We start from the raw sequence: 12,184 nt of genomic DNA, 5'->3' as shown, positions 1-12,184 counted from the left end.
CAACTGTGGAGGTCTTTGTACTGAGACGCACAAAAAGACAAAGTCACTCACTCACTCACTCACGTTATGTACTTTTGATCATTAATTACAGTACTTGTACTTTGACATACTTGATAGACGACAGGACACAGGTGTGATCTCACCTTCCTAGGATCTTCCACCTGCTCCTCCTCCTCCTCCTCCTCAGCGTAATACAGCTTATCGTCTCGGATCACGCAGTAATGTTTCTTCCACAGCTGAGAGAGAGAGAGAGAGAGAAAGAGAGAGGGAGAGGGAGAGAGACAGAGACACACAGAGAGAGACACAGAGAGAGAGAGAGGGACTTAACACTGTGTTGAATTCCACTTCAGTATCATCACACAGTGATTTTACTGCCCTCTAAAAACCCTAAAGTGTCTATGCTTTGGTGCTGGGACGAGGGGCCCCCAAAATATTTCAGCTTAGGACCCTATACAGGCTTGGGCTGCCCCTGGTTTGACCTTTGGGACAGTCAGGGCTGCAGTACCTGGTCCACAGGATCCCAGATCTCCAGGTCTCCCTGTTTCTGCCCCTTCCTCAGGTCTTTAGTGACTTCTCCTCCCTCCACACTGAGCTTCTTGTGCTGCACAAGGACAAAAAAAAGAAAAACACTGGTAATGACAACACACGTGTACACACACACACACGTGTACACACACGTGTACAGGCAGACCTTGATGATGATCTTGCCCTTCAGCTGTGTGGGTGAAGGAAGGTGCTCGGCCATCAGCTCCACAGGTTCTGTCAGCAGTTTGTTTCCAAACACGTCTCTGAAGATGCGAGCCATCTGACGCTGCTGTTCTAACGGACAGTGCTCCTCGATGGACAAGATCACCGGGAACCTGCCGGGGTTAGTGGTTTAACCTGTTACACTGGAAACATTTTTGTTTTGTTTTTTACTAATAATTACATTAGATTTAATCTACGATATCTGAAGAACGTGTTCACGTCTTTATGAGACAGACTTTTGTAAACCGCTCACTCTCCCACACCAAAGCCCATAGAGAAAATCAGTGCTTTTGAGTTGTTGATCCACTGCTGCCTCCATCACTAAGTTCAAATGTCTTATTTTGTCACTTCGGCATTAAAAATACTTTGTTTCTGATTAACCTCAGTGACACAAAGTGACCACTAGAGGCAGGAGTAGCCCAACAGCTCCTGTGTCCCCCTCCAACTAAAATCACTGATTTTCTCTATGGGCTTTGGTGTGGGAGAGTGAGTGGTAGTGGTTAAACTGATTAAGTAATAAAGGGTCTGAGCTGCTCTCTTCACAGCAGCTGTTATTGATGTGTGAACAGGATGAAAGACACAGTTTGTGAGTCTTACTCTGACGTGACAAACGCATGGTCATTAATGGCTTTGACCACGTCTTCAAACTTGATCTTGGTTGTTCTGGTCCAGCCGTGGTAGATGATGGGCTCCCCTGGTCCTTCCCAACAGTCCACTGACATGAAAACACACACACACACACACACACACTGATATCGAAGTATTTACACGGCAACACACATGACAAGCTGAGAGGACCTTCACAGAGACTCAGCAGAGCACGCACACACACACACACACAGAAATGTGACGACATGAAGCAGATGTTTGATACTGACGTTCCACGCAGCGGCAGCCAAGACGCAGGCAGCGCACGTAAGCCTCAGTGGACGACTCACTACGCAGCTGATCACCGGTCAGGTAACTGTGGAACAATCACACACACACAATTATGAGTAGGTTTTGAAATTATAAGTAGATTTGGTAACATTAAGAAGTTTTTGGAACTAAAAGTAGATTTTTTTTAATATATATTTTTATTTGACAAAATGAGTATTGGTCACAGGCATCCAACATACATAATTTTTCTCATTTTCTTTCCCCCGCCCATCCCCACCATGCTGCCAGTGCAAAAATAAATAAATAAAAAAGTAAACAATGAGAATAAACTCGAAAAGCACAGCTCCAATATTACACTGAAAAAAGTTACAAGCATGAAAATATACAAAATTAAAAATAAAAAACAAAGATGATAAAAAAAAATATGTGTACATATATATATATATACATACAACAAAATAATAAATAATAAAATAGAAAGAACCTTGAATTGAATCAAGCCAAGGCGGGCACATGAGGTGGACCCATTTACTCTAGATAATGCACCATCCCCATCTGCTCTGATCTTATCGAGTGATACTTTATTGAGTGATGTGATACTATTATAGATTTTTGAAATGAGACCTCTATGGTGTATGGGAGTTTGCAGGATGACATCTATTGCTTCTTTTGGAAGTAAATTAGGAAAGCATGGGCTAATGGTATGAACAAACTGACAAATCTGAAAATAGCGGAACAGGTTAGAGCACTGTAAATTAAATTTGGAGGAAATAGCATCAAATGTAGCAAAAGATCCATCTATGTAGAGATCACTGGATTTCCTTAAGCCTACCCTCTGCCACTCAACAAAGACAGGATCTAATTTGGCTGGGAGAAAGACATGGTTATTGCAGATGGGGCTATAAAGACAGAAGTCCGTCAGATTGAAATTTTGTCTAAATTATGACCAAATTTTTAAGGTAGAGATTACAACAGGGCATGAGGAGTATTGTTTAGGAGAGAGGGGGAGCTTCGAGGTAGCTAATGCAGGGAGTGATGATGATATACACACATTCATTTCTGGTTGGCACCAATCAGTATCTGGTCTTTGAATCCAATAAACAATTATTTGTAGGTTTGCTGCCCAAAAATAATACATCAAATTGTACATCAACAAGTCTGAAGAATGACTTTGGAAGGAAGATTGGAATACTCTGGAAGAGATATAAAAACCTTGGCAATATGTTCATTTTAATACATGCTATTTTGCCTGCAAGGGATAGGTTCAGAACACTCCACTTCTGAAGGTGGCATTTAAGATTATTTATTAAGGGAGTGAAATTTTTGTCATACAGACCAGAGAACAAACGGGTAACATTAATTCCCTGATCTAGAAAAAGGAAAAGGCAAGTCAGATTCTGCAATTTGGAGGGCTATGTTATTGATCGGAAAACATTCACTCTTTAAAAAATTTAATTTATATCCTGAAAACCTGCCAAATCTGTGTAGCATATTCACAATGTCAGAGGCAGATGACACTGGGTCTGAGATGTAAAGCAATAAGTCGTCTGCATATAAGGACACTCTATGTTCTAACTGTTTTCTGTAGATTCCCTTAAAGCAATGTGAGGTTTTCAGCATAATGGAGAGAGGTTCGATCGCTAAAGCAAAGAGAAGTGGACTAAGGGGACAACCTTGCCGGGTACCCCTAGACAGTGAGAGAGACTTAGAACATAATTTATTAGTAATTACGCATGCTTTAGGTGATGCATATAACAGCCGTGATGCATATAACAGTCATATCCAGGATATAAGACCAAATCCAAATCTTCCCAAAACTGCAAATAAATAGGGCCAATAGGAAGAGTCAATGACACTGAGGAGCTCGCGTATGTTAGAAAAAGAATGGCGCCCCCTAATAAAGCCCGTCTGATCTGACGGTATTATGTCCATCATAACAGTATCCAGCCTCACAGCAAGAAGCTTAGCTAGTATCTTAACATCTCTTTTCAGAAGTGATATGGGCCTATAGGAGCCACAATCAACTGTACTTTTGCCAGGTTTTTACGAGTGTAATATTAGCTTCTGTGAGGGTTTGTGGCGAGGCTCCCTGATCCAGTGAATGAATAAACATTTCAAGTAACAGAGGGGCTAATTTGAATACATTTTTTTTGTAAAATTCGATTGAGTAGCCGTCTGGTCCAGGGGCCTTGCCACTTTGCATTGCTGAAATAGAGCTGATAACTTCATTAAGTGTCATGGGCTTATCCAAATCTGTCCGCTTGTCAGGGTTTATAGAGGGGGCATCTAAATTATCTAAAACATTTAGGATATCCGAGTCGACCTCCGGGAATTCGGATGTGCACAAGATTGAATAGAACGTCTCAAAAATATCACTTATTTCAACATTGTTATAATATTGTTAGCTCATCAGAAGACTTCTGGATCTGTGGTATGAGCTGAGCTGCCGATGTACATTTAAGTTTGTGGGCCAAAAGACGGCCTGCCTTTTCACCATGCTCAGACATAAAACCTCGAGACCTGAGCAGACCTGTGTTGATATTAGGTTATATTGCATTTGTAGGTCTAGCCTTTCTTTATACAGTTCAGGGGAAGGTGATGTGGAATATCTACGGTCTAAATCAAGCACTAAATTTATGAGTTTCAATTTCCTGGCTTTGTTGCGTGTTGCTGTGTAAGATATTATTTCGCCCCTAATTACCACTTTCAGTGTCTCCTGCAAGATAGACGGTAATACTGAGTCTGATTTATTTGCCTGTAAGAAATTATCTATAGCAGTTGATATTATTTCATAAAATGTTTTATCTGCCAGCAATGTTGAGTCCAATCTCCACTCGGGACGCTGAGCTTGATTAAGGGGGAAGCTTACAACCAGCAATACTGGCGAGTGGTCTGACTCCACAATAGCCAAATATTGACTCTTATTAGCGAAGGGAAGCAGGGTTTTATCTATAAAAAAATAATCGATTCTAGAATATGATTGATGTACATGTGAAAAAAATGAGAACTCTTTATTACGTGGAAAAAGAAAATGCCAAGGGTCTATACAGCCTGCCTCAATCATAAATGTAGACAGGGCATGAGCCATCTTGGATGGAGACACAGATTTGGGGCTAGATCGGTCTAAGGTCGGATCCATAACACAGTTTATGTCACCACCAAAGATCAAATGGTGAGAGTTCATGTTGGGTAAAACAGAAATCAGCCTAGATACAAAACTGGCATCATCCCAATTAGGAGCATATATACAAGCAAGTGTAACTGGAATATTAAAGAGGGAGCCAGTCACCATGACAAATCGGCACTGTGGGTCTGATATGGACTTATTAAGAGTAAACTGTACATTTATGTGTATTAATGTTCCTCATTAATATGTTATGTTAATGAGGAATATGTTAATATTAATGTTCCTTCAATACCAAGGCTGTTCCTCTTGCCTTGGTATTGAAATGTGAATGGTAAAGTTGATCTACCGATGGTTTTTTAAGTTTTATATGATCTGATGTTATCTGATGTGTGTTTCTTGTAAAAATGCTATTTCTGTTTTTAATTTTTTAAGGTGGGCAAAGATTTTGGCCCGTTCTCCGGCCCTCTCATGCTTTTTACACAACTAGTAAAGCGGACTGCTGAACCACTCATTCCAGCATTGCTACTTGATACGTCAGTCATAGTTCAGTCTTATGGTTGTTGTGACCCAGTGACCTCATCTGAAAGCCCTTCATATGATAGCATGTTGTCTTACCCACAAAATCAAATACCATAAAACAAAAAAAACCCACAAATGGATCAAATAACCTAATATGACAGCACTGAACCTGAACCTCATTAGAACCCCTCCTAACTGTGCCTTCACTTTCCCAACTGCAGCTCCTTACCTAACCTGTAGGTCTCCCGGTAGACCATCCTCCCATTTACTAACTTGGGGGGGGGGGCACCCAATCAACTTATATGCAGGAATTACATTAGTAATCGATATATAACCTAAACCAAACCAGTATCAGTGTTTATAAACAGTGGCATATGTATGCAAATATGCTGTTATTCAGGGAAGCATCCCAATTAACCTTATATTAATGTGATCACAGGCCAAGATTCAAGTTCAAATCAACTTAACAGTGCAGCACATTAAACCAGAGTATCTAAACATGTGGTCCAAAAATTCTTAGTATCTGGGCCTTAGATAGAGCAATAAAATAATATGGTAGACTAAACAATGCCATACATAATCCAACATTACATGTGGATTTGTGGGTAGATATTAAGAAATAAAGTAAGGTATACCATTTACATATGGATTCTTGAAACTGAGCTTCTATCTTACCCACTGATTCCCAAGGGCCTGGAGAAACTGAAAGCCGTCCACATTGATGGAGACATAAGGCTGAGTTGTTCTGTCGCCCTTTTCTCTTTCTTTATTAAAGTCAGCAGTCAATCCCTGAACACAGAGCGAACGGTTGCCACAGGATAAGATTCACAATCATTACTCCAGACGCGACGAGCCTGCGGGGAGATGTTTACTTTGCAACACGGCAATCATAGAATGCTTGGGCCTCTTCAGGTGTCTAAAAAGGTGGCTTTCTACATCAAAAGTGACTCTGAGTCGAGCAGACGGAACTGTACTCCTTTCTGATAAAGAACCCATTTAACGCCGTTAAATGCAGATCTCTTCTTGGCGAGAGTGGTGCTGAGGTCAGGGTATATTCTCAAATTAGCTCCCTTATACTTTACTTCATGCAGTCTGGACCATCTCAAAGCGACGTCCTTCTCCTGATACCGATGGAAACACAGGATGAAAGGCCGTGGTGGTCGTTCTGCTGCGGGCTTAGGTCCAGCTGCACGGTGTGCACGGTCCAGCTCTGGGGGGACGGAAATACGTTATCCCCCATGACGTCTTTCAACAGCTCCGAAATAAAGATAGCAGGGTCGTGGCCGTCTTCACTTCCTTCAGGCAAATTCAAAACGTGGAGGTTAGCTCTGCGAGATCTATTTTCCAGGTTTTCAAGGTGATCCAGCAGAGATGCGTTCAGGGCCTGAAGGGATTTGACGGCATCTTCAGATTCACAAATCCGTTGAAAGTTATCACCATACTGCGACGAAAAGAGCTAAATTCATCGCGCAGCCCATCCACTGAGGCTTGTAGAGGCTGAATTGTCTCTTGGATTAATGTGGCCACATCTTCCTTGAAGTAGGTCCGTTGCTTAGACAGTTCTGTAATCAGTTGAGACAGGATCTCCATGCTTACTGGCGCCAGGTTTTTCTGTGTCAGTGGACGCAGCCGTCATTGTTGCTAGCTTGATAGCTATGCTATTTATTCGTCTGGTTGAAGTCGAGTGTCTCTGTGATTAAGGATTATCACTGTCCATTTTGCCATCGTGGGTAGTCAACAACAAACAACAATACTTACATCAGTACGGTGCTTAATACGCGCGAAAAACTTTGATTATTAGAGTTATTAAGAAAGTTGACCGGGAGCCCCTTCACCCTACGTCTCTCACCTATATCACCAAACCGGAAGTCCCCAGATTTTGGAACTTTAAGAAGTTTTTGGAATTATAATAGATTTTGGAACTATAAGTAGATTTTGGAACTTACCGTATTTTCCACACTATAGGGCGCACTTAAAAGCCTTTCATTTTCTCAAAAAATGACAGTGTGCTTTATAATCCGGAGCGCCTTATATATGGATTAATTCTGGCTGTGCTTGCTGACCTCAAATCGATTTTGTGTGCCAAAAGAAAAGTTTCCAGCAGGCGTCATCATCAAAGCTAACACGAAGGGCTGGATGGACGAGGAAAAGATGAGTGAGATTAATTTACATCAAGAGACCGGATGGCTTTTTCCACAAATCTCCGTCCCTATTGATCTGTGACTCCATGCGCGCCCATCTCACCGATGCTGTCAAAAACCAAGTGAAGCAAACTAATTCGGAATTATAAGTAGATTTTGGAACTAAAAGTAGATTTTGGAACTATAAGTAGATTTTGGAACCTAAGTAGATTTTGAAATATATTCATCACTTCTGGCTACACACCAAATAGTGTAATTGTGTACTTATGTAACAACAACTGAGCACCCATGTAATAACATGGCAGTAACTACAGAGTAATCATGTAGTAACATAGTAACAACTGTATACTTTTACTGATTACTCATGTAATGATATGGTATATAGTAACTACTGCGTACTACGTATGTAACAGTGTGGTGACCTTACTGGTGTAATAAAATGGTAATAACTACTGAGTAACTAATATTGTTTGCGAGGTACTGACATGTTATACACGTGTTGTAAAAATGTAGTACTACGATAGAGTAGTGGTGTAATAAGACTGTTTGTGTGGATGTGTGTTTATTTTGTCAGATACTGACGTGTTGTGAGAGGAGCTGATCCAGTAGTGGGACAGAGGATTGTTCATGTCCAGGTGGTTCATCTCTGAGAACTTGTCGTCCCACAGAGAATTCTCCTTAGAGAACAGGAAACCCAGGAACTAGGAGAGAACACGGGACGTACCAGTCAGTCAGGTAAGTTGTCACGAGCTGTGTTAATAACTCCGGAGAGCGATGCGACAGAACACGACAGCTTACTTCACCGATGGTGAACTCAGGGTCGTTGGTTTTTCTCATGGTGTCGTCGATGAAGGTGGTCATGAGTTCTCTGACCTGGTTCAGATCGGAGGCCCAGGATTCCTGAGGGACAAAAGCAGCAGAGACAACAAAGACAAGTGATGTCACAACAGACTTGCTTTGCAAAAAAACACTCCCCCACACCAAACCTCATAGAGAAAATCAGTGATCTTAGCTTGCAGGGACACAGGAGCTGCTGCTCTACTGCTGCCTCGTGTGGTCACTTTGTGTCACTGAGGTCAATCTGAACAAAAGATTTTAAATGCAGAAGTGACAAAACAAGACATTTGAACTTAGTGATGGAGGCAGCAGTGGATCAACAACTGTGTGTGTGATGTTAAAATCACTGATTTTCTCTATGGACTTTACAAACTTCACTTTCCTGGGAAGTCTTTTGTGACGTTACTATGAAAAGTTGCAGATTTCTTCCAATTCTTTACGAGCTATTCACGCTGAGGTCGCGTTACCTTTTGCTGGTAGATGAGGAATCGCTGGAAGTCATGGAGCAGAACCACCGAGGCGTCTGGTTTATCTGTGTTACTGTGAAATAACAGCAGACACACAGTGAAATCACACACACACACACACACACACACACCACTGGCTGCTGTTTCGTAGTTAAGTTAAAATAATAAAACCACAGTCTCACCCCAGAATAAAAGCACATGAGTCCTGTTTGAACTCATCGAGGATCTGAGTTTGAGAAAACAGACATGTTTACAAACACATATTCAGTGTTTACAGTAGATACCTGACCAATGTGATCGATCGGGACTCACCTCGTTCTGTTCAAACATTATAAGGTTGTACAATTTATGAAACTGCTCGAAGTCCAGGTGATCTTTCTTTGCTCCCACTTCCTGTGACAACAGAAAATAAAAGCACTGGCTAAAACAGACGCTTTGTTCACAGTTGGATGAATCGTGCGATCAGTGAAGACGTGATGTGAAGTGAGGAGGAGATAAAGTTTGAACCTGGAACTTGTCTTTGAGAACCCGAGAGCTCGGAGCCTTGTAGTTGAGTAAAGGAAGAAGAGCTTTCATTTCCTTTAAGGAGATCCTGTGAAGGACACAGATTTACTCTGTATAAACTGTTAATGCTCATACAAAAGAAAACCAGTGATTTCAACATCACAACACCCAGGAGTTGTCGATCCACTGCAGCCTCCATCACTTAGTTCAAATATGTCATTTTGTGAATTCAGCCTAAAAAATCCTTCGTTCAGTTTGACCTCAGTGACGCAAAGTGACCACACGAGGCAGGGGTTTGGTGTGGGAGAGTGAGTGCATTACAAACTTCACTTTCCTGTTAGCAAAGTCTCTCTCACAGTGAGATAAAGACGTGGACGTGTCCTTAAAGATATCGTAGATTTAAACTGACGTAGATTATATAACATGAGTCTTTTCATTGGCTGCCAGCCATTTTAGGAACAGTGATCGAATTGACGTCTACAGCAGTCAATGAGTTAAGTGGCTAAAATCAATCTTTCTGTTCATTTATGTGAAGAGATGATTCATACGTACAGTACCTGTTTGTTTTGGTCTGATTAACAGAATACATCTGCTTCCTCAGCCAGCTGTGGTGAAAACAACACAGACATGAGTGAGTGGATTAATGAGGGTGAATCAGAATACTGAATGTGAATCAGTCAAAATTGAGCGTGAACAAGTGAAAACCTAGTGGGAATCTGTAAGAAATGTAGTAAAAATTAAGTGTGAATCAGTCAAAATTGAGTGTAAATCAGTAACCCAGAGTGTAAATCAGTAACCCAGAGTGTGAATAAGTAAAAACTGAGTGTGAATTAGTAAAAAGTAAGTGTGAATCAGTGGAAATTTAGTGGAAATTAAAGTAAAAATTAAGTGTGTATCATACATTTTTATGTGTAAATAGGTAAAACCAAGTGTGAGTAAGTAAAAACAGTGTGAATTAGTAGAAGTTGAGTGTGGATTAGTTAAAACCTGTAGTGAATCACTAAAAAGTGTGAATCAGTGAAAAGTTTGTGTAAGTAAAAATTAAGTGGGGAATCATAAAAACAATGGAGTGTAAATTGGTAAAACCAAGTGTGAATATGTAAAAATAGTGTGAATTAGTAAAGTTGAGTGAATCAATAAAACGTGTCAATCAGTGAACATTTTGTGTAAATCAGTAGAAACTGAGTGTAAATCAGTAGAAACTGAGTGTGAAAAAGTCCAAACTTTAGTGAATCATTAAAGGTTGAGTGTGAATCAGTAATAGTTGAGTGTGAATCAGTAATAGTTGAGTGTGAATCAGTAATAGTTGAGTGTGAATTAGTAGAAACTGAGTGTGGATCAGTAAAGGTTGAGTGTGAATCAGTAGAAACTGAGTGTGAAAAAGTCAAAACTGTAGTGAATCAGTAAAAGTTGAGTGTGAATCAGTAAAAGTTGAGTGTGAATCAGTAAAAGTTGAGTGTGAATCAGTAGAAACTGCGTGTGAAAAGGTAAAAAGTGTAGTGAATCAGTAAAAGTTGAGTGTGAAAAAGTATAAACTGTAGTGAATCAGTAAAAGTTGAGTGTGAATTCATGCAGCTACCTCTCGATGAGGACTGGAGTGGGAGCTGCCACCGTCTCCTGCCTCAGCAGCTCTAGTCCAAGCAGCCACTTCTGAGCCTCGTCCACAGAATCAGCTGAAAAAAACAAAAACAATCGCAAACATCGAGAATAAACAAAGACAAAGAGGAAATCACGACAGGTTGCCAGGTCTTTCTTTTTTCATGTTGACACTGGTTGAGCACAGACAGTGAGGGGGCAGCCATCTTAGAATCCCATGTCGGGGTTGATGACGTTGAAAACCTGTTTAAGAATAAATCTCTTTAAGAATAAACAAAAGGAGCTCACCTCCCAGACTCAGGGTGTTGAGGACAAACTGGGAGCCGTAGAAGATGGTGAAGCAGCTGCTGTCGCTGTGTTTGTCCTTCCCGTCTCTGAAGCGCTCAAAGTCCTTAGAGTTTCTTCCAGGACGAATTTCTCTGATCTCAAACAAGTCCACTGAAACACAAAACAACACACACACACACACACACACACACACACAGTGTTTTAGTTGCAGAGGGATGTGATTCATTGTTCCATCATCATCTCAGAAGAAGAATATATTTTAACTTGGTTATTATCTGACATTCTCCTCAAAGTTTATGTAAGGAAGTAAAGTTTATTTATATAATCACAGATTTTAAAAATCACAAAGTTCTATACAATCACAAATAAAATACTACAGCAAGGAAAAATTACTCACTCACTCACTCACTAAAAACAAATGTAATCACAAAGGTTTTCAGGTCAAATTAACTGTAAAAACTGCTACAGTAACCTGAGGTGTTCCTCATGGCTCTATCCTCGAGCCAATTTTATTCTCATTATATTCTTAAAATGATACATATTTTTACTCTTCTGTCTCGTTGCATCTTTTTGAGCAGCTACTTTGATACATTGAAATATCGAACAGATGTTCCTACAGTTAGAGTCTGGGCTCTAAATGATCTTTGACTCAGACATTAGCGGATAATTATGATCAGGTTTGTTCTCAGCTGAATCTTCGTTAGCGCACTATGCCGACTTCAGTGGCGCTGATACTTACAAACACCGTCGGTCTTGTCTGCAGTGCGCGTCCACGCCACCTGACGTGTCTCCATGATGACCTGCACAGTCAGGCGCTCCACTTTCTGCCGAAACACGGTCATGACCACACCCATCTCCAAGTCCCGTTTGATGAGAATCTTCTTGTATTCTGTCATCTCGCCCTGCTGGCCGCCCGAATGAGCCATGTCTGCAGCGAGGACAAAAGACAGCATCAGCTAATGTCACGGCTACTGTAGAAACTGTGTATTTATGTACTACTAATGTCACGTCTACTGTAGAAACTGTGTATTTATGTACTACTAATGTCACTTCTACTGTAGAAACTGTGTATTTATGTA

The 12,184-nt window shown here is 40.8% G+C and overlaps 1 protein-coding gene across 1 annotated transcript; it reads right to left on the bottom strand.

Moving 5' to 3' along the window:
- Positions 1 to 5: 5 nt before the first annotated feature.
- Positions 6 to 12,031, bottom strand: LOC122763074 (1-phosphatidylinositol 4,5-bisphosphate phosphodiesterase gamma-2-like; the record flags this gene model as incomplete). The annotated part of the gene is made up of 16 exons (XM_044018185.1): positions 11,845 to 12,031; positions 11,106 to 11,255; positions 10,801 to 10,894; positions 9,779 to 9,826; positions 9,225 to 9,309; positions 9,030 to 9,110; positions 8,900 to 8,943; positions 8,718 to 8,790; positions 8,212 to 8,313; positions 7,996 to 8,114; positions 1,626 to 1,711; positions 1,345 to 1,462; positions 692 to 860; positions 506 to 601; positions 144 to 236; positions 6 to 20 (listed from the first exon to the last, which is right to left on the bottom strand). Coding segments are annotated over exons 1-16 (1,560 nt in total), but the record flags the coding sequence as incomplete, so codon positions are not given.
- Between the last annotated feature and the right edge of the window lie 153 nt (positions 12,032 to 12,184).

Source organism: Solea senegalensis, unplaced genomic scaffold, assembly GCF_019176455.1.
Source record: "Solea senegalensis isolate Sse05_10M unplaced genomic scaffold, IFAPA_SoseM_1 scf7180000016422, whole genome shotgun sequence".
In the NCBI taxonomy this organism is placed as follows: domain Eukaryota; kingdom Metazoa; phylum Chordata; class Actinopteri; order Pleuronectiformes; family Soleidae; genus Solea; species Solea senegalensis.
Note: the sequence above shows the minus strand (reverse complement) of the source record. Positions and strands in the feature narration are given on the sequence as shown.